The following is a 27,871-nucleotide window of genomic DNA, read 5'->3' as shown; positions in this document are numbered from 1 at the left end:
GGAATTTCTCCCACCTGACAGTTCCTTAGCCGTACAGAATAGAGAGAAGGGAGAAGATGCAGCAAGGGTCCAAATGTAACTAGAGTCATATATTTTATTTGAGCCTCCTGTCTTTGGAGAAGGGGAACAGAGATGAGAGGAGTAAGTTGGAGATGGTCTGACAGGAAACCCAGAGGTGTGGGGTGTGTGAAGAAGGAAATCCTTCACTAGAATATCTGCTGAAGGTGAGATGAGGTGAGCCTGGATAGGGAAATTAGGGGTGATTCTTGGTGGTTAGTATTGTGATCTGGGAGTGAGATCCCAGTGCTGAGCAAGGAGGAAGGCCAGCAGGTGGAGGAGTCCCAAAGCAAGTACTGCTGATCTGTAACTAGTCTAGGTCTCCTGACAAAGTGACCTCATTTGGGTGGGGAGGTTTGCCAGGGGAATTTGACCCCTTATTCCCAGTTCATCTCCTAGGGATCCTCAGTGTCATGGCCCTGGGACGAATATGAATTCATAGGTTGATGTCTCCTCTCCACGGACCATGTCCTAGGCTGAGTCTGAGTTGGGGAGTTGGGAGGCATAGACTCATACTGAGGCCAGTACTGCTGCCGAGGGTAAGTCTGAGCCCTTGGCCTGAATTTGTGCTCAGGCTCGGGCTCCGGCTCTGGCTCCAGCTCTGACTCAGGCTCCATCTCGTGATCCAGGTTTAAGTCCAGATCTAGTCCAGTCTCTTGTTCTGACTCCGGCGTGGGCTCTAGCTCCGTGTCTAACTCCGATTCCTCCTCTTGTACTGGATCTTGGATTGTGGTGAAGCCTGGACTAGTATTTTTGGGGATTTCTAGAACACTGCTGCTCATTTTATTTCTTGACTCTCCATTCTGAAATACACACAATTAGATGGGTTAAATTTTCCAATTAAATTTAACTTTTGAACAGTCAAGGGGTTTCAGAATATAACAGGACTTACGGTACCAGAAATCATGGGTTCCTGACAAAGTAGAAAATATTTCTGGCCTAAATCTGCTTTTCATCTTCTTTGTACCCTCTGGTTCCTCAGTTACTCACTATTCTTCAAGCTCGCTCGATCCATAACTTCCGATTTCTCTGGCTTTTCTAGCTAGCCTGGATTTCATGTTCTACCATTTAAACAGCAGTGGTCTTGGCAGCATTCTGAAACATCTTTTCTTCTTGATCTTACTTGTCTTTCCAACCCCCAATGTAATCCTTGGTAGGGCATGTAAGGCCCTTTGTGGCCTGGCCTCTTGCCATCTTCTTTAGCTTTATCTCCATCTGTAGCCCCTACCCTTTGCTCCAGCCATAATGTTAACCAAAGATGCCTGACTACTGTTTACCTTTGCTCATGCTGCACCCTGTGCCTGCCTTGTCCTTCTCTGTGTTGGCCACATACACTTCTTGATCATTCCAGATTCAGATCAAAGATGACCAACCAGGATCTTAGCTTCCTTTATGTCCCAACTGTACCTCACTCACACCTCTATCATAGTGCCAGTAATGTATTGCCTTATTTATTTACAAATCTATTTCCCCTTTAGACTCTAAGTTCCTTGAGGTAGGACGGTGCCTGGTTCTTGATATCCGCAGTACCAAGCACTGAGCCTGTCACCTGGCAGATGCTCTGCAGGCTTGGTGAAGCAGCCTTGCAGCAGCATTCCACAGAATCAACAACTTTCACCTTTCCTGAATCATTGTCTTCTCTTCCACCATATGACACTCTCTTGCTTTCCTTCCTTCCTTCCTGGTCTTTTTGTTGTCTCCTCTACTTCTTCTGGGCTTCTAAATGTTGAGATGCCCAGGGCTTGATCCTGGGACCCTTCTCTTCTCCATCACTCTCCCCATAGGCAATTTTATTTAGTCCCACAATTTTTATTACCATTTATGTGCCAATGACTTTTTGGTTTATAACCCTTCCCTGATCTGCTGGTTCATATATCTGCTTCCATTCTTGACATCTCCACTTGGATGTTTAATATGCATCTTGAATTTAATATATCTGAAATAGAATTTGCTCCTCTCCTAGTCTTCCCTACCTCAAATGCTAGAAAAAAATTGACAGATTCAATATCAAGTCTTAATGTAAGTCCTGATAAGAATGTTATCAAACTAGAAAAATACTTTTTAAAAACAGTAAATATAATGTCTATCTTAAGCAAACTGTCACCACTAGCCTTATAATAGAGATACATAAGAAGCTTTTCTCATTAAACTCAGGAGTAAGACAAGACTCACCACTATTACTTAATTTGTTCTCGGAGGTCTAGCTAATGCCATAATATATGGTACTCAAAGAAGAATTCTACCAATTGAAAAATAAGAGATTTATATTGTTCGTAGAAAATATTTTTCTATCTAGAAAACTCAAGAGAGTTAACAATAAAACCTCTTATGACTAGTAAAAGAATTCACAAAGATGGGCAAATAATTTAATAAAAATCAATAGGTTTTCTATGTGCTAGCAATTGCCAGTTAGAAAATATAATGAAAAAGAAGATTCATTTTAAAAAGCAATAAAAACTTAAAACATCTAGTATAAAGTATCTAGGATTTGTCTACATGAAGAAAGTCACAAAACCTTACTATTAATGCAACATTTAAAAAGACTGAATATTATATGAAGAATCTATAAAAACCTAGAAAGAAAAGATAAATGAAATAACTGGGTTAGTAATATCTTCTGCAATGGAGGAAATATAGCCATAGTGATCGAAATCATGAGCTTTGGAGTTAGTTTAATGCAACAAGGATTAAATGCAAAGATTTAATGTAATAAATAAGAAAGTAAATAAATAAATAAATAAAATAAAATGAAAAGACAATAAATGTAGAGACAGCCCATGTTCCTGGTAGGAAAAACAAACACTGTAAAGATGTCAATTCTCAAATTATTTCATATTTTTCATGCTATTCTAATGAGAATTCCAACAGGTTTTTTTTTGGGCGGATGGGCTGACAAAAGATTCATAAGTTTGTTTGGTAGAATAAATCGTTGAGAATGACTTAGCAAATTTTGAAATAGAGCACTGATGACACAGGACGTCTTAACCAAATGTTAAAATGTATTATAAAGGAGTAGTAATTAAAACAGTGTGATACTGAAGCTACTAAGAACAATGAAACCAAAAACTCAGCAAGAAATAGACTTTAGTTTTCATAAGAATATAATATTTTATGAAAACAGCATCTCAAATCAGTGGAGGAAGGAAGGCTTATTCAATAGATGGGATAGCTCAGAATGGTTAGCTATACAGATAAAAAATAAACACCGTACACTGAGTACATTCTAACTAGATTAAAGAGTATAATATACAAAAAATTAAAACACAAAAATCTAGAAGAAAACGCAAATTAGTATTTATTTATTTCTAAGTGAGAATGACATTCCAAACAAAAAGCAAATGGGAAATGAGGAAAGGAAAGATTAATATAGGAAAGATTATGTAATATGTAAAAACAAATATGTCGTGTGTCGTAATTATAAATCAAATAGAGAAACTTCCACTTATAGTAAAGGCAGATTACATAATTCAAACCAGCCCTCCCACTGAGGACAACTAGAAGAGCTGGGTAAAATATTTTAAGACTTCTGCTTGGAGGCACCATAAAGCTAACAAGATCATGAAGAACTACCAAGCCAAGATTTGGGAAAAGGTGGAAATCTAGAGAGGTGAGTCTGGCATTTGGGGCCACTTTTGTAGAGGGTATTTGATGATCTAGAAGTGGCACATATATGCTGAGAAGTGCTTTTGACAACTTTAAGGGCTTGGGGTTGCCAAAATTGGATTCCAGGGCCTTCCGAGGGAGGGGCTATGGTAAACCTTTCCATAGACTACAACCGGGCTTTGGGTTATCTGGATGGCCTACAAAACCTCAAGTCCTGAAATTGGATCAAAGTGACCCTGGATTGCTAATGGCAAAACAAATTCTTTCTGGAAGAAAACTATCACCCTGGGTCTCAAATTATTTCTATAAACTTTTTCCAAATACAATGTCTGGCACACACCCATAGATTACCAGGCACATTAGACTTGGATAGTGAAAGATGCATGTTGAATCTCTAAGGCAGTAGTTCTTAAAGTATGGTTCCTGTACCAGTAGCATCAACATTACCTGGTAACTTGTCAGCAGTGCAAATTCTCAGGCCCCATCCCAGACCCACTGAATCAGAAATTCAGGGGATTGGGCCACAGAGGGGCCCAGCAGTCTGTTTTAACAGCATAATTTGGTGATTCTGATGCATACTAAGGTTTGAGAACCACTGGAAGTCTCCAAGCATAAGCAGGAGGACCTCTGATCAGAGATGTTGTCAAGAGAATTCTTGCTCCAGGTGGGGATGGATCTACTAAGCTCTGAGGTTTCTTCCAATTGAAAGGTTTTGTGATTCTATGCTTTCATAAATGGGAGTGGACTATAGAACAGAATAGAAAAAATATATTCAAATTAGCTATTGTGGAAAAAGTTGTTCTGGATAAGCAAAGGCAGGTAACCTGTGAGACTTCTCAACAAAGCAAGGGAAATACTTGGTAATACGTTACTTAAAAAAAGAAAAAGAAAGAAAAAGGCTATGTTTTACAAGCTTGGATATCTTTTACTTCTTAAAGTTTTTAAGAACACTTATTACTCTGGTAATACTTTTCTTGTCATAAAAAATTCAAACATGATTGAAGTGTGGAAAGCCAAGAATCAGGGGTTTAATTAAAAAACAATTTCTAGTCATTAGAGAATATTTTGGTGCCCATCTGTGTTTTAATTTCCTTTTTTTGTGGAAACGTTTAATCTTTATAGATACTGATTTGAAAACACTGAAGTAGGCCCAGGTCTTTCCTTAGTAGTAGTAAATGGCTGAAAATTCTGGCTTATGTGTCATTCTCCTTTGCATTTGGTCAGGCTGAGTAAATCTCATGTTACTTACAGTGTAAATAATAGCCAAAGTGTTAGACTGGCAGGTCTTTACTTCTGCTAGTTCATCAGATTTATTCTTCATCCCAAGGGTGGGGTGGGGGTGGATTCTAAAGGTATAGTTAGGGGAGATATTTAAAATATTTAGTAATTGGTATGGCACTGGTACTAACCATGTTTTCTGTAGAAGGATCCTTGAGGCCTCTGCTGGGTTGGATAACCCTCTCTTCAGTTGGGAAAGGGTCCTGAATGGCACCCAGATGCCATGGAAGTGGGGGAACTTGGGACTCAGGTCCACTGCTATTTACCAACTGGTAAGGGAGCATTTCAATATCTCAAAGTCTGGCACAGCTATACTCAAAAATCTTTCCTGGACATTGCTCCTCTCTATCTGACCAGGTGTCTCCCACCACCTCACCCCCCCTCACCCCCCCACCGTGATGCTTCACATCATCCAACCTTGTCTGTTTCTGAGTAGGTTTCCCGGATCACTGTCTCAGATTCATCCACGCTTAACTCGGAGGACTCTGGAAAATTCCTTGACAGGGCAAACAGCACAGCATCGTGGAGGGTGAGGAACAGCTGGGCCTTGGTGATGCCAGTGTCAAAGAAATCATTCCTCTCAAATGCCCTGACCACAGAAGCTACAAACCAAACCCAGAACACACACAGGGTCAGACACCTGGGGAGGAGAGCCCCCGGGGTGCAAAGCACAGCCCTCACATAGGGTCAAGGATACTCACAGTGACACCCAGCAATGAGCACCAAAATGTAGGCATTTTGGAAAGCATTGCACATCTGTGGAGAGAGAGTAAATCAGTGTTGGAGATCTTCATACTCACCAGGAAAGGGCCTTATAATTAGCTGAGTTTTAAAACCCCTTTGGCTATTCCCTTGTCTGGGGTCTGTGTACCTTTGCATTTCTTTTCAGCTCTATAAACATTTGATGAGTGGACTTCTATATGCCAGGAAATGTCTAAAGTGCTGAGAATACAAAAGAGAATCAGATGGTCTCATGTGGGCTGCAGAGTGAGAGGGAGTGTTGCCCATGGTCTCAAGCAGGGAACCAGTTCACATAAAGAGATAATGTTCATGTGAGGACAGGGCTAGGACGGAGACAGGCACAGGCGTGATGGTAACACACTGGAGGAGCCTCAGGAACAACCAGATCTTGGTATTACTGCTTAGTGTTTGCACGTGACTCCCTTCTCTCTGGAGTTCACAGAGCAGAGGAGGCAAAACGTGGCCCCAAGATGGTCAAGTGATAGAGTAGGGAACAGAATTCAGAAACCCTGAGGGTCCTATTCAGAGCTGCTCTGCAAAGTTGTATTTGACTTTAGTAAAACATCAGATATTTAGTATCAGATTAATAAACATCAAATACTGACCTCAAGTTTACTTCAGCCAATATATTTGCTCTGGGACAATAAATCTTAAAGTTCAATTCAAAGCAAGTCAATATTAACCTTAATACTCTAAAATTGAATAGACTCCAACTCTGAGCACTAAGTTAAAATGTCAAAAGAAACAAAATAGACAGGCTCTACTTTTTTCACTATCAAGAGAAAATAAGAAAGTCACTCGATTATATGGTAAATCATAAAGTCATTTGGTGAAGATCCCAAAGGGACATAACTCTAAATGACAAGCAATGGGAGAGTGAAATCCCATGAATTAGGAAGAAACTTAAATTGAGTGATTGTCTCTAAGAAGTATGATTGCTGGGATTTTTCTTAGTAGGTTTAAGTTTTCAATTATAAAGTAAACAAAACATGATGATTTCCTCCAATAAGGCAGTATAGAACAATTACAAAAGGAAGGAAGAAACCTGTATTTTTTAAGTGTAAAAGTGCACCATGAATCTCTGAAGGTTGTAAAGTGAAGGTGTCTGACATTGCCTCCATGCAGGGGCTGGAGCAGACAGTCATCAACATGGGCCAGGTGTGGATGGGTCATGGCAAGAACCAGAACATACAGTGCCTCCACAAAAAAAGGAAGGCAAGAGAGGAGGGGGGGGGAGAGGATGGCACAATGGTATCAGAGAGCAGGGGGAAGGGTGATATAAAGTCAGATGCTTTAAATTCTAACGCTAGACAGGCCACTTACTAGCTGTGAGCCTAGGACTCTAAGGGGGAGATATGGCTTATCTCTCAGGGATATTGTGAGAATGAAATGAGACAGTGTGTATAAACGTGCCCAACTCAGTCTGGCATGTAGTAGGCATTCAATAACGTAGGTTGAATGAAATCTAAAGTAACAACCACAGTGCAAGACTGGGAGAAGAGAACACCGCCCAGGAGAACTGTCAAAGATGAAAGAGCCCAAAAGACAAGACATTATCAGGTATACTTGAGTCTGAAAATGGGGTGGGGAAAAAGGATCTCATGGAGGGGAAAGCCCTTAACATTAAACTCTTTCAACCCTCTCATTTTATAGACGAGGAAACGAAGACCCAGTGCAATGTAGTAAGTTGCCTCGGGTGAGATGGACAGTGATCAGTAGTAAAGCTGGGACAGAGCACACATCCCCAGACCGCCAACCGGGGTTCTTTCTGCTATGAGAAGCTTCCTATTGCCTCACACCAAAGAGCAGCTGGACTCACTTAAGAGAGAATTGTATTCCTTTAGAAATGAGAAGGTATGATAAAATAGAATCTGAAGATAAAAGAAGGAAAATCAGCCAAAGGAGCATATCTCAAAAAAAAAAAAAGGTGGGTGCCGCCAGAACCCAGAGGAGAGTGTTCAGGATGTTTAAACCTGAGCCATTGCCAACAGGAGCAAGAGTGAGACAAAGGGCTGTGAACTGAGATAAGCTGGATGAAAAAAGATATTGTACTTAACGAGACATTAAACAATAAAACCAATAGGGTTAGTTGTGCATCTACACTGTCTATATTGTATAAGGACAGAAATGAAAACTGCCAGAAAAACCAAAGAGAGAGAGAAAAGCCAGGACTTGGACACAGCTTTTGAAGGAAAAATCTTCCCTGCCCTTTTCACCCAAAGATGCAGGCAATGAAGAGGGAACTGGGGTGATCTTGAAGGTACTGAACCGGACAGCTTCAGGCTTGGGGTGTCACTTCATCACAACTTCTTCAAATCTGAGTGCCTTTTACAATGCCCAGCTCAGAGCAGCTGAACTCTTGGTGAGCTTTTTTTCTAAGCATTTGGACACATTCCTTGAAAAGATTTACAGCTAACTCCCAGAATATACCGGGAGTTGCTGAGTGTAGACAGATTGCTCTTCAATGGTGTTAAGAGTTTCCTATTTTTCATTCCTTGAGAAATAATGTGCCATGCTTAGGAAACTGACCCCAGTTCAAGAAATCAGAGTTGGTTCATTTTCTTTTCATTCTGGTTGACCTGAAACTATCTTCAGTGTCAAAGTTTCTAGTAACCTAGGAGTCACATAGCAGCTGATCAGTGACTAACAGGATTCAATCAGGATTAGGGCTGGGGTGGTGGTGGTGGTAAAAGGGGATCAGAGCTCTCATAAAAGCCTCCCCAGTACTTACCTGTCTTAATACGACTGAAGCCTGCGCATCCACAAATTGTACCATGGAGAAATCCAGAATGATGGTGTGGGTGCTGGGTGGAAGAGACATATCTGAGTAACGGATGAGTGATCTACTCATGACCTGACTTTCTGCAGCATCAGGAAGTGGCATGAGGCTGTTTCTAGAGGAGTTATTAGGAAGCCAAACTTTCTCCACCCCCTCATAGTTTTGCCCTTGGTTTCTCTGAGACATGGAAGACGCTGTGTATGGTACTTGGTCATTGGACATAGCTTGGCTCTCGTTCACGCTCTCGAAACGGGAGCAGCGGATCAGGTTAATGGAGGATGAGTCGTGTTCCTGTTTGCTTTCATATCGTTCGGTGTAAACAACCTGGGACAACAGAGTTAGGGGGGGACATGGATCAGATTCACACAAGGACTGGAAGTACCTGCAATGATGCTGTTTCTGTCTACTGTCTCACCTCCCTCCCTCTTAGAAACTTCTCCACAGACTAGGTACTATACATTTTTTACTTGGATATCTCACTGTCGCTTCAGGCTCCTGACTAAAACTGCATTCAGCTTTCCTTACCCTCACCACTCACAGCATCTCCCTGCCAGCTTCCCTACGTGCACTGACGACACCATCATTGTCTTAGTGAGCCAGACTTAAAATCATCTTTGATTTATTCCTTTCCCTCATCCCTGGGTTCTAAGTAGTCTCCAGTGCCTACTAACACTTTGTTTGAAGTATTTCTTCCATCGGTCGCTTTTCTCAACACCTTCTTTTCTCAGTGAAACAGTTTTCTGTCAGACTTCCTTAAGAAGACAAAAATTACTTGAGCAGGGCTGTCTTCACCTGTCACTCCTTTAATCCTCCTAATAGGCCTGGAGTGCCTGACAGAGCTTAGGACAGCATCAAGCACCAGGAATACAATGGCAGGCAAGATGTGAGTGCTGACTCTGCAGTCACAGGGACCGGATTCTACTGGGAAGAGGTCATGCGTCTATTCAAAGGATGAGTAACATATGTGAACAAGAACTGTAAGGCACATGGAAAAATGAAAGAGTTCATTTGCTAGAGTGGTATGATTTAGGGTGTTTTTTTTTTTTTTGTGAGGAAATCAGCCCTGAGCTAAGATCCGATGCCAATCCGCCTCTTTTTGCTGAGGAAGACTGGCCCTGGGCTAACTCCTGTGCCCATCTTCCTCTACTTTATATGGGAAGCCGCCACAGTATGGCTTGACAAGCAGTGCGTTGGTGCGCGCCTGGGATCCAAACCTGTGAACCCCGGGCCACCAAAGCGGAGCGTGCACACTTAACCGCCACACCACTGGGCTGGCCCCAAGGGTGATTTTTAAAAATCTGTTCTAATAATGTTGCTTATGAAATAAATTTTAAAAATAGAAAAAAAGTAAAGATAAAAACTATTCAAGGTAGTATATATTGTATAGCAAAAAAGGTGGTGTGGACAGATAATAATATTATAGTTCAAAGGAGAGAGGTGTTCCCCAAGGTTTGAAGGTCACGGAGGCCAGGCCTTTGGGGGATAGCTGAGGACTGGCTCAGTGGTGGGGAGATGCAAAGTCCTCAGGCAGAAGGAAACCTCTGAGAGCCTCCCTTTTGTCTCCTTCATCTACTCTACTCTCGTCTTTCAAGGGCTTTCACAATCCACCCAAGCCGCGTCTGCCTGAACTTGCTTTGCAGGCCAAGACTCTTACTCTGAGGACCCTATATTTATTTCTACCTCAGTGTCTTTGTCCAAGCCTGTCCATGGACTGGGATTCCTCTTTTTTCCTACCTGACGTAAATCAATCCATTACTACCATGAAGTTTCCCTGACTTTTTGAGCTCATGTCTGAAGTCTCTTTACCTGAAGTCTTAGAGTTATTAGAATCTAAACACACAATTTAGAACATAACAATATACTTTATGGTATGGTCTATTATCCTATTTCATCAATTTTAAGATGCAATACTACTTTTTGTACTTTCAAGAAAGAAAAAAATCCTGCAAATTAATCTATGACATGCCAACAATTGCATCCAAAGTTCTGAGATGTGAAAAAAATGTATATTTTAGGATTGATAAAATACAATAATAGCCTTATATGTCAGATTAACAGAGAGCCGTCGCCCTAGTTTGATTTAAAACTCCATTAATTGCTTCAAAAGAATCATGTGATTTTGAGGGACTATTGGTGGGTGGGGGTATAGATGAAATAAGATTGTCTATGAGTTGATAAACCTTGAAGTGGATGGTGAATACATAGAGGCTCATTATGTTTGTCTCTACTTTTGTATGTGTTCAAGATTTTCCATGAAAAAACATTGTTTTAAAGAACAGCCTGGGCCGGCCCCGTGGCTTAGCGGTTAAGTGCGCGCACTCCGCTGCTGGCGGCCCGGGTTCGGATCCCGGGCGCGCACCGGCGCACTGCTTCTCCGGCCATGCTGAGGCCGCGTCCCACATGCAGCAACTAGAAGGATGTGCAGCTATGACATACAACTATCTACTGGGGCTTTGGGGGAAAAAAAATAAATAAATGAAATCTTTAAAGAACAGCCTGGATGAACCTTGAGGACATGATGCTAAGTGAAATAAGCCAGTCGCAAAAAGACAAATACTGTCTGATTCCACTTATATGTGGTTTCTGGAATAGACAAATTCATAAAAACAGAAAGTAGAATGGTAGTTGCCAGGGGCTGGGAGGAGGAGGACTTTGGGAGTTGTTGTTTAATGGGTACAGAGTTGCAGTTTTGAAGATGAAAAAGTTCTGGAGGTGTATGGTAGTGATGATTGCACAATGATGTGAATGTATTTAACACTACTGAACTGTACTTTAAAAATGGTTAAGATGGTAAATTTTATGTTATGCGTTTTTTACCACAATAAAAAAGAAAAAAGAGCAACGTGAAGACAAAGACCCTTAAAAATCCTTTTTCCTTTTTCATAGTGTCATAGTTCTGGCACACAGTAGGAGCTCAATAAATACTAGATGATCCTATTCCACTCTCAAGTGTATTTGCTGATGTCCTGTAAATAGCCTCTACAATACTCAGTGCAGTGTGCATACAAAAAAAAATTAGATACAGGGTTAATTCTGTCCTCTTGGCAGGGAAGTTGGTATTTTCAGGGAGCTCAGAAGAACCTATGCTCCATTAGGGTGATGCGAACGAGAGTGGGTGCTTGGTGTTTGCAGGTGCCTATGTGAAGAGGGGGATGGGAGGTGTTTGTGTGTGGGGGAGTAAAGCTCTGTATGTGTGTGTAGATAGAGATGCCCCTCTAGGGTGTAGGTATAGACTGGGTGAAAGGCCCCAAAGCTAGAAATGGGGACCCTTGCTCTGGGGAAAGGGAATATTTAGACCAAGTCTGGAAATAATGAATGCTTTGTAACTTATCAGCTAAAATAATGTTCAGATAAAATCCCCATCTGTGCTTAATCTGCCCTCCACCCTCCATCATCAATTCCTTGGTCACAGGCAGACACTGGGAGATGCTGGCAGATACTTGAGGTCCCCAGCCACCTTGACCCTGCCCTGGTTGGAATTAGAAAACAACTTTTAAGTCACTTATTTTCAGAAATCTAAAGCCAGGCAGCTAAAAGTCAGGGAAATAGGTACAGTTAGGAAATTATTGATAATCTCAATAGGCAAACTGTATTCCCTGCACTCAGATAGGTCATTGGTCATTGAGTAGGGACTCTTAAAAGAGTCAGAACATCTTTTCCCACCTACTTTTGGGTCGAAATCTGAACCTCAAAGGGAAACCTGTGTCTTCATTTCTAAGCAGAAATCTTTGATTTCCAGTTACCCATGGTCCATTTAAGACTCAAAATCCCTGAGGGGGTTTTGACTTTCTTTTCTTTCTTTTTATTAAAAACAAACAAACAAACAAACTACTGTGTACTTCTTTATAAAATGTAAAGAAAAATGCAGAAAAGGTGTTTCTAACCCTGGGCGGGGGCTCCAGTTCATCACAGTTGCAGAAACACCGACAAATCTTTCCTTCCTGTGAGCCGTCTTCATTTTGATTAAACAGGCCAAAAACTTCTTCTTCTTTAAGAGGCACCCTCACCATTTCAACCTGAAAGATGAGAGGGGTCTCATCCAGATGGTGAGCGGTGGAAGAGAGCAGTACCGAGGAGGGAGGGGAACAGGTGGGCAGAGGCGGGGGCGGGGGGGTGGGGGAGCCATTACTTCTTTTAACAGCTTATGCTTGAGGTGGTGAACATTTACAAACGTGATGGAGTTGCAACACTGGAAGATTTTCACCCCAGGAATGTTCGTGATCTGCAAGACAAATGTAAAGTTGAGGGAAATTTCTCAGCTCCTTTATGGAGTAAGAAAAAGTCATTAGAGCCTCCTGAAGAATCTGTATTCTTCTTTATTAGAGGCAAGGACCAGCAAATTTCTTCCTCCCATTTTCAACTCCTGCTTTCTTCCTTTCGCCTCCATTTCCTCACTCCTCTCTTTTTCTTGGCATTCCTCCCCCTGGAGTACATTTTAGAATTATCCTTAACTGGCTGCTGTTCTCTAGGGATTTACCTACTTAAGTTACCTGGCTCTACCCTTGTGCATCACTTTCCCCGCCTTTGTATCTGTGTATCTGTAGCGTTGCAAATAACATCAAAGGGATTTTATAGAAAAACTAAGCAGCAGGCCTGGTCTACCCCATCCTTTGGGCAAAGGAGTGGGACTGACTTGGATTCTTACCTCCCGATAGTCCTTGATGCTTCTATAAATGTTGGTGTTAGGGATCTGACCCAGGAGGAGAATTTTAGTTCTGAAAGGAAATGCATTTCCCTTTAGGTTATAGTTGCCTTACCTTATGGTGGCCAACCTCCTATTACCTGAGACAAAGTACCTGTGTGACCGAACAGTGATGAGGAAGAAGGCAAAAGCTATTGAAACGAGTAGCCCAACGTCCAGTCCCAGGAAAACTGCAGATGTGAACGTCACCATCCAAATAACCTTATGGAAAGGGGAAGAAGGGAAAAAGAAGACCATGGTAACAAGCAGAACTGAGAAAATCACCAGTCCTATCTCTCAACTCACCTTCACCCTCTCCCTCCCGACACCTGGGATTTAGAGAACAAATTCCACGGCTATGTGGACTGATGCCATCACAAATGATTGGGTCCCAAGGCTGCCTAGCAATCCTTTTATGCATCCTTGGTCACTTCTCTCTTCAATTCTCTCTTGAAATTTCAGTTTCCTTGTGTGCAAAATAGGGATAATATCATCTACTTTACAGGCTTTGTTGAGATGAGAAATACCATTTGTAAAGCAACCCAGAACACTCACCAAATGGTAGTTACTATTTTAAGACCTATCACAGTTATTGTGAATCTTTAACATCCTTTTCAAGCCTGACCCCACCACCTTCTCACCACTCTCAGTGGGTGACATGACTTTCATCTTCACAGAGAAGATAGGCTGAAACTCCCTTAAATATTTACTTCCCTCTCCACCTACCACTTGTTAGTGTCTGCACTCGACTTTCTCTCATTCTCTCCAGTCCCGTTGGAAGTCTATCCTTCCTCCTAGGACTAGAAGCTCTACCTATGCTCTGGACCACATACCCTCTTAGCTCCTCAGGGACCTAGATCCAAAAATTATCCCCTTTTGCATCTCTTTGCCTCTGCTGGGTCCTTCTCTCATCGTATTACATCCCCCATCCTTTATTTCTTGCTGTTTCCCCTTTTTGTCCCCTAGTTTTGTGCTCTAGAGAGAAGGAGGTGCTCTATCAGTTATTCGGCTTGGCAAAACATCTTATTCTCTCATTAGGATTTGTGTCTCCTATCCTGGAATATATTTACGTTAAAGATTACGTCATTCAAATATGCAATGTATGACAAACTCTTTTTACTAGATGTGTATGTAACTGTAGCCACTTAATTAATTCTTTTTAATTTAATTTTGCGTAGTTGGAATGAGGTCTCAGTATTTCCGTGCACCAACAACCTTGATTCCTCTTTTTTTAAGCAAAAAGAGAGTACTTGGCATCAAAGAATTGCTAGTGTCCTTCAAGTCCATGGCTGGTCTCTTTTGTTTGTTCTCTTTCCCTCTCTCCAACCTTCCCCACCTCGCCCAGAGCATCTAAACTCACACAGTCATATTGGTTCTGCCTCCACAGATCGGGTAGGTTGTAAATGGTTTCAAGGTAGGGCAGGAGGTTGCTCAGCATAATACCAGCCAGCACAGCCTGTGGGGAAAAGAGAAACCCTACTTCATATTCCCTTCAAGGGTAAAACTCCCAAATCTCCACAAAGGAACCACAAAAGGTTAGTCAGCCTTGCCACTCAGAGATATGGTGCGTTGATACTTCACAAAAATACCATGTCCATGCTTCAACTCATGGTCTAATCAAATAAGTATTCTCCATGTTTTTCTCTGCTCTCCTCCATGATTTGTCAAACACACAAGACAAGGCGAGGCCAAGGCCCAGGCCTGACTGATTTGGCCCGTAAAGCTACAAAAAGCCCCTTTTACATTCACATTGTTTATTACTTACACAGACAGTGAGAGGAGGAGTGGCCAAAGGTTACAGTCATCCAGTCCCTCTGTTCCAGTGTTGTCACCTTTGGCGTATGGGACAGACCCACGGGCAGCTGGCACCTCTGGCTACTGGGCATTGCTTTAGCTAGTTTGCTTGACACTTCTATGTTCTCACCTTGCCTAGAAACCATTCTCAGATAGGATGGCAAATTAAGGTAACTTCCACTCATAGAAACTCTAAAATAGTTTCAATTGGACTTTTGTTCAAATCTAATCATGATACACTCTAGTTATTTCAACAATGAGATACTATATTTTTTCCGTCAGATTAAATAAGCAACTCTGAAACATTGAAAACACCCCATATATATGGTTGTTGAGTGTAAAAGGGTGCTATCCTTTTGGAAAATAATTCAGCAATATATCAAGGAATGCTGATACGCTTTCATACAGAAATTTTGTTTTACTTTAGAAGTCTATCCTAAATGTAGAAAACAGTAGATGTACAGAAGTATTCATTGTCATGTTATTTATAATAACCAAAATTTAGACAACCTATTTTTTCAATAATAAGAAAATGATTAAATAAGTTATACTATGGAGTATCATGCTCTATATTAAATAAAAACAAGAATACAGGGCCAGCCGCGTGGCTTAGTGGTTAAGTGCGCGCACTCCGCTGCTGGCGGCCCGGGTTCGGATCCCGGCCACACACCAACGCACCGCTTCTCTGGCCATGCTGAGGCCGCGTCCCACATACAGCAACTAGAAGGATGTGTATGACGTACAAGCTATGACATACAACTATCTACTGGGGCTTTGGGGGAAAAAAATAATAATAAATCTTTAAAAAAAAAAGAATACAAAATTGTTTGTATAGTTAAGTTACAACTATGCAAAGTAATACCTATTCATAGAAAATAATGTTGGTTAGATATATGCCAAAATGCTAATAGTGGTTTATTTGTGATTGTGGATGACATTTTTGTCTACTATGAATTTTCCAAAGTTTTAAAAATAAGCATGTCCACTTTTCTAATGGAGAGAACGTTTCTTAAATATGAAGATCTATACTCATAGGGATGTAAAAATCATCAGGGCCTCAAAGTAGAATCTAACTTGCTTTCAGAAACATTTTCTTGTGTTCATGAAGTCCCTGCATTGGCTTCACATTTCTCAGCCTTTTTCTGGCCATCCCCTCCTCTACATACTCTGCCTGGAAATTAGAACTGATCCTGCCACCAGAAATGGCTTGGTCCAAGGTTACTCTGGTTTTCTGAGGTTACCCAGTGAGTCTCAACAGGTCAGTAGAGGAGGGAAAAGCAAAGACGAAGTCAGCAGAAATAACTTCTTTCCCGCCTTTACCTGCTTCCCAGTCAAGAATCTCCAAATTTTCTGCAATTTGCAGGGAGACGTGGTGGGAAGGAAAATAAACTCAACCTCATAAGGTTTTTGCAATATTTTTGGCTTGAAGCAGGGAGTATAAAAGAAAACAAATCTTTTCATAAAACAATATACAATAAAATTTTTACCTTTCTGAATATTAAGGTAAAACATGCTCACATGTAAAGAATTAAACATATATAATTTCCATCATCCAAGAGATAACCATTGTTAACATTTTGGTATGTTCTACATATTTTTTCACACATATTGAATATGCTATTTTGCATCATGTCTTTTTAAAATTTGTGTTGGTCCCCTTACTAATTAGTTGAGATCCTAGCCAGGATGTGCCACCAATTACTCCAAAAAGGATTTTGCAACAAGCTATCCACGTTCTTTCAAGGAAGGAAGGAAGGAATCATTTATAGTTTAATACTCATAGAGCCCCATTGTTATGGTAATTCAGATATTCCACTGATCAGATTGTGCTCACATTTTCTCACCCAGAAACATCCTAACTAGATGCTGTAAAAATAATGTGATATAACATGGTTAGCCAAAAGCAAGGGCTGTTCTGTCCCCAACGTATTTATAATAAAGGCATGCTACCTACTTTTAACACTACCTTTCAGTGAATTCTGATAGATTTTTGTGTGGGATTTTTAGAAATTCTGATTCTTCCAGCTATAAAGAAAAAATATCACTATTCAAAGTAAATTAGTGAGTGGCCCTCCTAAAATAGACTCCCAGAGTTATAGCACCAAAGGTACTGTATAAACTAAATTCTGGAGATGACTTCTGCTGGGAATCAGAGGACAGCTTGTGTGATAAACACAAGCTTAATCCCACCCTCCATGCATAGATTCCATGGCTGGGTTCCAAGGTCCCTGAATCACGGGAGCAGAAGGCAATTACTGCCTTGAGGTGGTCTGCTCTACTGAAACCTGATATTTGCCAGGTGGAATGGACGTGTTCAAAAGGGCGGGGATCACATTTATGGCCACTCTAGCTTCAGGGACTGCCACCTCAGTGTGTGCCCAAGCTGCTATACGAGGAGTAACACCTCCTCTCACCCTCCTTAGCACTATCTAAAGATGGCTCAAGGGAACATTAAGGAAATTTCAAAGGGAATTATGGTCACTGAGAATTGATCTATATTGTAACTTAGAACAAATTGAATATAGCCAGTAATTAATGCACCTGGCATCTCTAAATGCAAAGTGATCAGTCTCACACAGGGAAGGAAGGGCACAGAAGTATATAGAGGCATCCTAGCTGAACACAGAGTTAGAACTCAACTTTCAGACCCTGCCTTCCAGTGTTGTGAACTAACCAAGAGGCAGTGTGGCAGCAATAGGGGGACTGAGTTCACATGAATGCAGAACAAGGCCTTCTGGAAACGGTTTAGGAAAACAGATGGCATGAATGCACAATGAGTTTCTAAGCCTGTGCTGGTAATGGGCATTCTGGCATCTGAAGTCTATTTCAGTCATCTTTAACTGAATCCTTACTTATAAAGCTTACTTTATAGCTTAAGCAATAGCAAGAAGATTAATGCAAATGACAATAATAATAATAACGATTGTTTCTTGAGCACTTATTATTAGCTCAACACTGTTCTCCATATACTTTACATATTATCTTATTTAACTCCCAATCCTGTGAGGAAGATGCTATTATTTTAAAGGAAAGAGACTAGAGATCGGCTGGGGCAACCATGGGGACAAGCTGAATGCAATCCTCCTCAGAGATGCCCCACCAAGATGCAATCTGGAGTTGCAGTCTTTCTTGACTTAGTTATTTGATCAGTTCTACTTACATTTGGCAGTTTGTAGAAAAAGCGTCCCGCCTTCACCATCAGGAGCAGCATCAAACCTGCGCCTACCAGAGATGCAAACTGAGGAGACAGGGCCGGTTGGAGAGAGACCATCAGGAACATGTTAGTCCCTGTCTGCAACTGAAGCTTCTGCTTGGTGATAAGCATGTCATTTTTTTTTTTCTTAAAAGGAGTTGAGCACAACCATCCAGCATAAGTGCATTTTTGTTGAACTAACATTTTTGGGTCTTGTCAGAGAGCTAAACGTGTTCTAGGTACTCAATAATTACTTGTTGAATGAACACATGAATGCTTTCTGGAACCTTGCAAATTGTCTTGGGTATTTGAATCTTTATTGCCGTAGCTTTGTGCTATGAATCTGAAGTCTCCTAAAATCCAGCTTGCATGCCCTCCTATCTTGAACGCTTCCTCGAACAGTTTAGAAAAGCCCTACTCATCACGGGCAGCCCTAAAATCCCAACCATTCCATTTCCCATATCAATAAATATCCCACCCCTCACTCTCCTGTTTGGAGCTTGGATAGCTTCCCACCTAACAGCTTCAGTGGTGCTTCATCTTAAAAATACAAGGATAATCACTTCTGATTTTCCTACTTCAGTTCCTCTCTGCTTCATTGCCATCAAAAAAGTTACAAACATGAGTCAGGGCTGTATATAGCAGTGCTGTATATAGCAGCTCTGGATCCTATCCCAGCTGGGTTGACTACTCTGGGCTCAGTGTTACTTGGTAAGCAGTGATTCTGGTTGGCAAATACAGGTAGAAAGCTAAGAAACATAGTTCCCTTTACAATCTCAAGGCTCTCTGGACATAGTCTTGAACTCATTATATCCTCTATTGTTAAATTTCCATTGTTCTAGTCCATAATAATAATGAATAATATAAAGCAGTATAATTCCCCACTGTGATGGGGGATGGGAGGAATCAAACTGTAATCACAAATCAAAATGATGGCATATTCGAGCAAGTACTGAGGGAGTCCCTCATATCTAAACCATTAAATGACCACTCAGCAATGATTCTCTAATTTTTCTCTGTATTTCTTAGGTGTGAAAAAAAAATAACTTCCTACTGGGTTCCCTCTCACTACTCACTACTATTTGCCGTATAAATGCATCACTGAAAATAATAACAGTGAAGTCAAAGTCATATTGCCTTCTTTCCCCATCCCAGCTGATTCACAGCTGACATGGGCAACCCAACATGGAAAAGTTGAGCCATGTGGGAATAGCGTAGGAAGAAGGATTCAGGAAAATGGATCACTGTAACGGAAACTCAGGAAGTTCTAATGACGTGCACTTTATATGCCATGCAACTGAAACAGGTAATGAGGCCATAAGTTCCTCCAGCCAATGTATGTATCAGCCTGTTGCTGGATCTAATTAAGGGTCCAGCTTCAGGCAGTCTGTTGGTAGTATAGAAAAAAACTAAAAACTACTTTAATTAGCACAGGGAAATATATCAGGACTTTTCCTTCCTATCACTTCTTTCCTCCAAAACTATTTCTAAGGAATCAAAGATATGTGTATGCCAAAATAAGCTGTATAAAACCTAGATTAAAATGAGCACAAACCAGACATGAATCCCATAAAATTTGCTGCTCAGAGAGGGTTGGGAGGCTTGCCAATAACTGCATGTCCCCCTTGGTTGCAAATGCAGAGGAGTGGACTTTGGGATCAGAGGGCCATCCTCAGTGGCATTGTGCCTTGGGCAAATGCTGGATGGCTCTCAGAATCTCAGACTCAGTGCCTGGACAGGATCTACAGACACCAAGCATGTAGAACTTCACATCTCATGCATGTTTTGTTTTTCCGCTCTGATTTTCCATCCCTTTTCCGGGCTTCCTGGAACAAAGACTGACTCTTCCTTCTCTCCAGGGATTCAAGGTAATGTGAGTTCTCACAAGCCAAAGCCGCTATCAACATGCAGACTCTCAGACAGGAATTACTCCGTAAGTACTGGGTTCCATGAAGTAGGACAGTCGATTGCCAAGCACCGGCCAGGGAACCTGGGGTAGAAGCTATGAGTTTTGAACATCTTAAGTGACAGGCACTATGATGAGCACTGTTATTATCTAATTTAATTCTCACCACTGAAAGCTTAGTCTTATCCCCATTTTACAGATGAGGACTAGAGCCTCAGAAAGCAAGAATAACTTGCCCAAGATCACACATCTAGGAACCATTGAGTCAGGTTTCAATCCACCTGACCAGCTGACTCCAAAATCCAGGCTCTCTCCACTGCCCCATATGCTTCCTCTAAAAAGAACACAACACATTTCTCTCTTTTATAGTAACTCTTTTTTTTTTTGGCTGAGGAAGATTAGCCCTGAGCTAACATCTGTGTCAATCCTCCTCTATTTTGTATGTGGGTCACCGCCACAGCATGGCTGACAAGTGGTGTATGTCCATGCCTGGGATCTGAACCCATGAACTTGGGCAGCCGAAGTGGAGCGTGCTGAACTTAACAACTACAGCATGGGGCCAGCCCCAGTAACTCACTTGTTAAGCAGTTCTGGGAGCCTAGGGGCAAGGCAAGAAGGCCAGTCCTTGGAAAGCAGAGAACAAGGAAGGGAACCCAATCGTGGTGAGCAGAGAAGCACAGAGTTCAGAACTGGAGGAGTAGGAAGGTGGAGTGGGGGACAGTCCAACTGGCCGTAGGCCTGGGGCTCTTCACATCCCCTCTGCCATGGGCCTGCCAACACCTCAGACCCAGGCTGTGGCTGGAAGGGCCAACAGGTTGTGCTGCAACCAGTGAAGACAAGTGGGTTCTAGACAGTGAAAAGTTGAAGTGAAATCCAGACACATACACACAGTTTGTATTTATGCCAGATAGAAAAAAAATAAAGCAGCCCTTGCTAGCAGGTCCTGTGTGAGAGGTTCAGAGCCAGCCTCCAATCTTCTCTTTCCTGTAGTCCTGAGGAACTTTGAAGAAGTGGAGGTATTCTCAGGCAGAGTGAAACAAAAGTCCCTGGGGAGGAGGGGTGAAGAGAACACCCCAGTGCCGTGGGATGAAGAAGGCTGAATGAGTCTTAGAGGCCTTTGCTGGTCCAGATCAGAAATTCAGAGCAGAGGCTAGGTAGCTGCAATGTGTAGGGCCAGGGGCCAGCAGCATTCTCTGCTTGAACCAGTGATTTGCACTGGGTAAATCAGGGTCTCAGGGAAGGGCTTACCAGCATCCCTAGGGACATGCCTCCCTGTGAAGGGTCACTGCACCAGAGAGAGAGATGTCATTGGGAGGGGAGCATGCTGCACGGGAGAACAATGCAGCAGCAGAAAACAGAATGAGAGCCATGGACTGCCTTTGAGGCAGGCACTTTTCCCAGCGAGGCTGGAGGCCGACTCTGACCTGAAGCCCTCTTCCTTCCCTCCATCTATACATATCCTAGCCCTCTCTCAGTAATCCATCAACGGCCCCCTTCTTCCGTCAGTCTCCTTCTTGCAATATTATGGCACTTTTTATTTATTTTTTTTATTCTGCACTTAATTTTACTTACACTGTGATTTAGTTTTTTCCATCTTTTCTCCCCAAATTTATGTTGTGCGTATATACTGAACAAACAAAATACGTTGTCAAAAGTTAGTAGGAATTAATGTCTGGAATTGCCATTTCCTTTTCTTCTTATCATAAAATCTTCTCATTTTGACTTCAAAGTTTTTGCACACTTGCATAGAACATCCTTCCTTTTAACATAATCCAACTTCCTTCTTTCTGTCAGAGAGTAGTGGAAAAGAGCTACACCGTTGGGGCCGGCCCCAACGGTGTAGCGGTTAAGCACGCAGGCTCCACTGCTGGTGGCCCCGATCCCAGGTGCGCACCGAAGCACTGCTTGTCAAGCCATGCTGAGGTGGCGTCCCACATAAAAGTGGAGGAAGATGGGCACAGATGTTAGCCCAGGGCCAGGCTTCCTCAGCAAAAAGAGGAGGATTGGCATGGATGTTAGCTCAGGGCTGATCTTCCTCACAAAAAAAAAAAAAAAAGAGCTACACCGTAAAGGCCAGCGCGTCGGGCAGAAGCTCTATCACAACAAAACTCAGTCCACATAAGATGATATGATGAGTTCTTACTCTAGACTCATGCTCGCACCCCTGCCTAACCCGACTTTTATTAGCTTTTACCTTATATTTCACCTATATTTACCGACGGACTGTGACACTTTATCTTTCCCCACTAAAATTTAGTGTCCATTCTTCTGACACTTCAGTTTCTGACCATCGCTGTACCTTCCTACCACGCTTCTGCGGCCTAAACTTGTCTTTGACCTTCTGTTGCTGTTTCTCTGCCTTCTGACCCTGACCCATTGCCTGGACTTGCTCCAGTTTCAATTCTGATAGTTCTTTGACATTTCATCATGCTACATAGCTAAGATGGCACGCTTCTCATGTTGTAAAGTAAATTTTATCTAGTCAGTTCAAAACTCACGAACATTGGACGTACAAAATCTCATGCCTGCAATTAGACAGAGTTTGCCTTTGGAGCCTTCTCTACCATCATTTTCCCTTTCCCTCTCCCCTCCAACCCACTCATACACTTAGTTTACTAATTCAGAATACCTGAAGAAAGTCTGACCTAGATAAGTTTCACTTATACAAAGGTAGACGGGTCATAAACTCCCTAGGCTCACCTAGACAAAGACCTTACTCTATCGTGAAAGCCTCTTGTCAAGCTCTTTGAGGAAGCCAGGAAAATTTCTAGTTCCGCTGCCAGCATGGAGAGAGTTGTATTATTGCTTTCCCATGCTAGGACTGAAAATATACCTCCCCATAGAAAAAAATGTTAATAGCTGATGGTTAGTTTACCTGAAATATTATCTTTTAGGTATGTTACATGGAAAATAGGTTTTTGTGGGCTAATATATAGAAACCTTTCACATAGAATAATATTTTTATAGAAAATGACTTTCAAGTTCCACATTGACAAATAGCTTTTAAGACAAAATCTAAGCAAAATTAAGGCAAGCATGAAATCCAAATTCTTCCAAAAGAATAAGCATAACATTAAAATAGTAACATGATTAAACGAGTATAATCCTCTTCTATGAATATCCAGAGGAATAGACATAAATATCTTTATATATTAGAGATAAAATTCTATTTTAACACACCTGTTGTCTTCCTCCACATTTATCCTGGATAATAGTCCTGATTACAGCACCAGTAAACACACAAGATCTGAAAAATGAACTGACGACATTGCAAAGGCCGATGGCTATTAAATCCTGTAAAAAAATGGCAAACACTTTAGGCCCACTGTTGAAGAATGCTGATTTGAGTTTGGACTAAAGGTATACTGTCAATTTCTTATGTATGAAGATAGGATTGTTTACATCACTTCAAATAACACTGAAATATCCTTAGAAAGAACAAAGGGATGGCAAATCTGATTTCTAGATTAGGTTGAATCTTCATTTTTAGCTAGTGATCATGAAAGGAAAGCATTTTTTCAAAATGAGAAAATGAGACTTTTGCCTTATTATTCTCTTTCACGTGATCACTAGGACTTAGAATGACAGAGAGCAACAGTACTATTTTTTTTCTTCCTTCCAGTATCCTAAAGGTCAAAGAGGGATACCTCTTGCCTCCACATTTCCCTTTTGAGTTCTAGGGAAAGGGCCAAACTTAGAATAGTTGGAGATAATAAAAAAAAAAGATAAAGACTATTTCTGAGAGACCAACTTAAGCTAGTAGCCTAGTTTTGGTATTTCATAGCATTTTTTATTGTGCCTCAGTATGTGGTTGACTTCTAAGGACTTGTTGGAAAGGAAGATAAAATTAAGAGGAGAGGAACTCTGCTAGCTTAACAGCATGAAGCCATATGTTATCTTCTTGCTTCCCTACACCACATCTTTTCTAGGATATGTGAACAACACTCATGCTAATTCAAGTGGCTTCAAAGTTAAGTATGCACACTTTTCAAAAAATCCTTTGGTAATTATAGTTCAAATTATAGTCCAAATGACTCCCTGGTTACAGAGGAATCCAGTCTTCCTGTTAGAGGAGACTCAGATCAGACAACAAAGACTTAAGGGTCAGAGGAAATAATAGAAAAGCCTGTCCTCTCACCTGGTTGGAATTGACATTGTAGTTATGGAAACTGGCAATCTTCTTGCCCAGAAATATGAGCAGAGAGGAGCTCACTATAGCTAAGGAGAAGGCTTGTAAAATAATTTCAGGAAGAATGTCCAAATCTGGCATTACAGGAAACAGGAAGCTGGAATAAAATGGTGGAATTATTCCCGGATAGCAGGAATCATTTATTGGCCCCTCCCCCACTCCATCCTTATCACATTGGGCAGGCCTGTCCCTTTTTGAAAATATCAATAAGAGATAAGGAGAGCAACTGAGGCAGCAGCCTACCAGCAAACGAAGCCAAGTTACAAAAGACATTAAGAAAACATGCTCTGCTTTCTTCCAGTTCAAGGTTTCCGCTATGTAGCAATGGCAACAAATAGGACAGGCAAAACTGTTAAGATTGATGAAAAATGGCTTATTTACACCGCTTGAGAGCATACCAGTGGGTAAGCAATAGGCAGATATCATATCTAAAATGGTTTAGAGCTAAAGCTCAATGAATTCCCTTCTATTCACACTCAAATTTTCAGGGTATAATTTTAGTCATCATCCTTTATACAAATTACTTCCAATTCTATCAATGCCTTCCCTCCTGTAGTTTTTTTTTCCAATTTTTTTCTTTTTGGTGAGGAAGACCGGCCCTGAGCTAACATCTACTGCCAATCCTCCTCCTTTTTTTCCCCAAAGCCCCAGTAGATAGTTGTATGTTGTAGTTGCACATCCTTCTAGTTGCTGTATGTGGGACACAGCCTCAGCCTGGCCTGACAAGCAGTGCGTCAGTTTGCGCCCGGGATCTGAACCCGGGCCGCCAGTAGAGGAGCATGTGCACTTAACCGGTAAGCCACCAGGCCGGCCCCTCCAATTTTTCTATTGTGGTAAAATATGCACAACATGAAATTTACCATCTTTTCCATTTTTTTGTGTACAGTTCAGTGGTATTAAATACATTCATAACGTGCAACCATCACCACCATTCACTCTATAACTCTTTTCATCTTGTAAAATGGAAACTATATCCATTAATCAATGTCTCCATTTCCCCCTCCCCCCAGCCCTGGCAACCACCATTATACTTTCTATCTCTATGATTTGCTACTCTAAGTATCTCATATAAGTGGAAGCATACAGTATTTACCTTTTTGTGATTGGTTTATTTCACTCAGCATAATGTCCTCAAGGTTCATCCATGTTGTAGTATATGTCAGAATTTACCTCCTTTTTAAGGCTGAATAATATTCTATTGTGTATATACATATATCTATCTATCACATTTTGCTTATCCGTTCATCTGTTGATGGACACTTCTGGTTTCTTCCACATTTTAGCTATTGTGAATAATGTTGCTATGAACATGGGTGCACAAATATCTCTTTGAGATCCTGTTTTCTATTTTGGGAGTTATATATCCAGAAGTAGAATTGCTGGATCATATGGTAATTCTATTTTTAATTTTTTGAGGAACCGCCATACTGCTTTCCAGAGTGACTGTACCATTTTACATTGCCACTAACAGTGCACAAGTGTTCCATATTCCCCACATCCTCACCAACACTTGTTATTTTCTGTCTTTTTTTTTTTTTATAGTAGCCATCCTACTGTGTATGAGGTGGTATCTCATTGTAGTTTTTATTTGTATTTCCCAAGTGATTAGTGATGTTGAGCATCTTATCATGTGCTTATCGGCCATTTGTATATTTTCTTTGGAAAAATGTCTATTCGAATCCTTTCTCCATTTTTTGAGTCAGGTTGTTTATTTTGTTGTTAGGTTTTAGGAGTTCTCTCTCTATTTTGCATATAATCCCTTATCAGATATATGGCTTGCAAATATTTTCTCCTATTCTATGGTTTGCCTTTTTACTATGTTGATAGTGTCTTTTTGTGTGTGTGTGTGTGAGGAAGATTAGCTCTAAGCTAATATCCATTGCCAATCCTCCTCTTTTTGCTGAGGAAAATTGGCCCTGAGCTAACATCCGTGCCCATCTTCCTCTACTTTATATGTGGGACACCTGTCACAGCATGGCTTGATAAGCAGTGTGTAGGTCCTCACCTGGGATCCAAACCTGTGAACCCCAGGCCACCGAAATGGAGCGTGCGAACTTAACCACTATTCCACCAGGCAGCCCTGACAGTGTCTTTTGATGCACAAAAGTTTTTAATTTTCATGAAGTCCAATTTGTCTATTTTTTCTTTCATTGCCTGTGCCTTTTGGTGCCATATCCAAGAAATCGTTGCCAAATCCAATGTCATGAAGCTTTTATCCTATGTTTTCTTCTAAGAGTTTTACAGTTTTAGGTCTTACATTTAGTCTTTGATCCATTTTGAGCTAATTTTTGTATACAGTGTTATGTAACAGTTCAACTTCATTCTTTTGTATGTGGATATCCAGTTTTCCCAGTACCACTTGTTGGAAAGATTGTCCTTTCCCCACTGAATCATCTTGGCATCCTTGTCATTTTACCATATATGCAAGAGTTTGTTTCTGGGCTCTCCATTCCATTCCATTGGTCAGTGTGTCTGTCTTGATGCTGGTACCACACTGTTTTGATTATTGTAGCTTTGTAATGAGTTTTGAAATTAGGAAGTGTAAATCTTCCAACTTGGTTCTTCTTTTTCAGGATTTCTTTGGCTATTCAGGATTCCTTGAGATTCTGAATGAATTTTAGGATAGGTTTTTTTATTCTGCAAAAAAAAATGTCATTGGGATTTTGATAGCGATTGAATTCAATCTGTAGACTGCTTTGGGCAGTACTGACATCTTAACAATATAAAGTCTTCCAATCTATGAACATGGGGTATAGTTTCATTTATTTACGTCTTCTTTAATTTCTTTCATCAATGTTTTGTAGCTTTCGTTGTACAAGTCTTTCACCTCCTTGGCTAATTCCTAACAATTTTATTCTTTTTGACGCTATAGTAAATGGAATTATTTTCATAATTTCCTTTTTAGATTGTTCACTGTTAGTGTATAGAAAAGTTACTGATACTGACTTTTGTGTGTTGACTTTGTGTCCTGCTACTTTGCTGAATTTGTTTATTAGTTCTAACAGTTTTTTTGTGTGGACTCTTTATGGTTTTCTACATATAGAATCATATCACCTGCAAACAGAGATAATTTTACTTCTTCCTTTCCAATTTGGATGCCTTTTTTTTCTTTTTCATGCCTTATTGCCGTGGCCAGAATTCCCAGTACTATGTTGAAAAGAAGGGGTGAAAGTGGGCGTCTTGCCTTGTTCCTGAGTTAGAGGAAAAGCTTTCAGTCTTTCACCATTGAGTGTTATGTTTGCTGTGGATTTTTCATATATGGCTTTTATTATGTTGAGGCAGTTTCCTTCTATTCCTAGTTTGTTGAGTGTTTTTATCATGAAAGGGTATTGAATTTTGTCAAATGCTTTTTATGCATCAATTCAGATGATCATGTTTTTTTTTCTTTCATTCTGTTAATGTGGTGTATTACATTGATCTATTTTTGTGTGTTGAACCATCCTTGTATTCTACGAATAAATCCCACTTCTTAGTGGTGTATGATCCTTTTAATATCTTGCTGAATTTGGTTTTCTAGTTATTTTTGAGGACTTTTACATCAATGTTCATAAGTTTTCTTTTCTTGTAGTGTATTTGTCTGGCTTTGGTACCAGGGTAAGCGTGGCCTCATAGAATGAGCTGGGAAGTGTTTCTCTCAGTTTTTTTTGGAA

At 40.9% G+C, this 27,871-nt stretch overlaps 1 protein-coding gene across 2 annotated transcripts in view; it reads right to left on the bottom strand.

Annotated features, from left to right (window-relative positions):
* Window positions 1-316: 316 nt before the first annotated feature.
* SLC26A8 (solute carrier family 26 member 8) overlaps window positions 317-27,871 on the bottom strand; it is a 65,659-nt gene continuing 38,104 nt past the window's right edge. For both annotated transcript variants that reach the window (XM_058553968.1, XM_058553969.1), the window contains 12 exons: window positions 24,171-24,318; window positions 23,213-23,326; window positions 18,094-18,171; window positions 14,500-14,595; window positions 13,255-13,361; window positions 13,104-13,173; window positions 12,588-12,680; window positions 12,343-12,474; window positions 8,411-8,782; window positions 5,640-5,694; window positions 5,356-5,540; window positions 317-860 (listed from right to left, as the gene is read on the bottom strand). In XM_058553968.1, the coding sequence (XP_058409951.1) occupies window positions 453-860; window positions 5,356-5,540; window positions 5,640-5,694; window positions 8,411-8,782; window positions 12,343-12,474; window positions 12,588-12,680; window positions 13,104-13,173; window positions 13,255-13,361; window positions 14,500-14,595; window positions 18,094-18,171; window positions 23,213-23,326; window positions 24,171-24,318 (1,858 nt within the window). In that variant the 3' untranslated portion in view covers window positions 317-452. The remainder of the gene's footprint in view (window positions 861-5,355; window positions 5,541-5,639; window positions 5,695-8,410; window positions 8,783-12,342; window positions 12,475-12,587; window positions 12,681-13,103; window positions 13,174-13,254; window positions 13,362-14,499; window positions 14,596-18,093; window positions 18,172-23,212; window positions 23,327-24,170; window positions 24,319-27,871) is intronic.

The sequence above is a fragment of the Diceros bicornis genome, chromosome 14 (genome assembly GCF_020826845.1).
Source record: "Diceros bicornis minor isolate mBicDic1 chromosome 14, mDicBic1.mat.cur, whole genome shotgun sequence".
NCBI lineage: Eukaryota > Metazoa > Chordata > Mammalia > Perissodactyla > Rhinocerotidae > Diceros > Diceros bicornis.
Note: the sequence above shows the minus strand (reverse complement) of the source record. Positions and strands in the feature narration are given on the sequence as shown.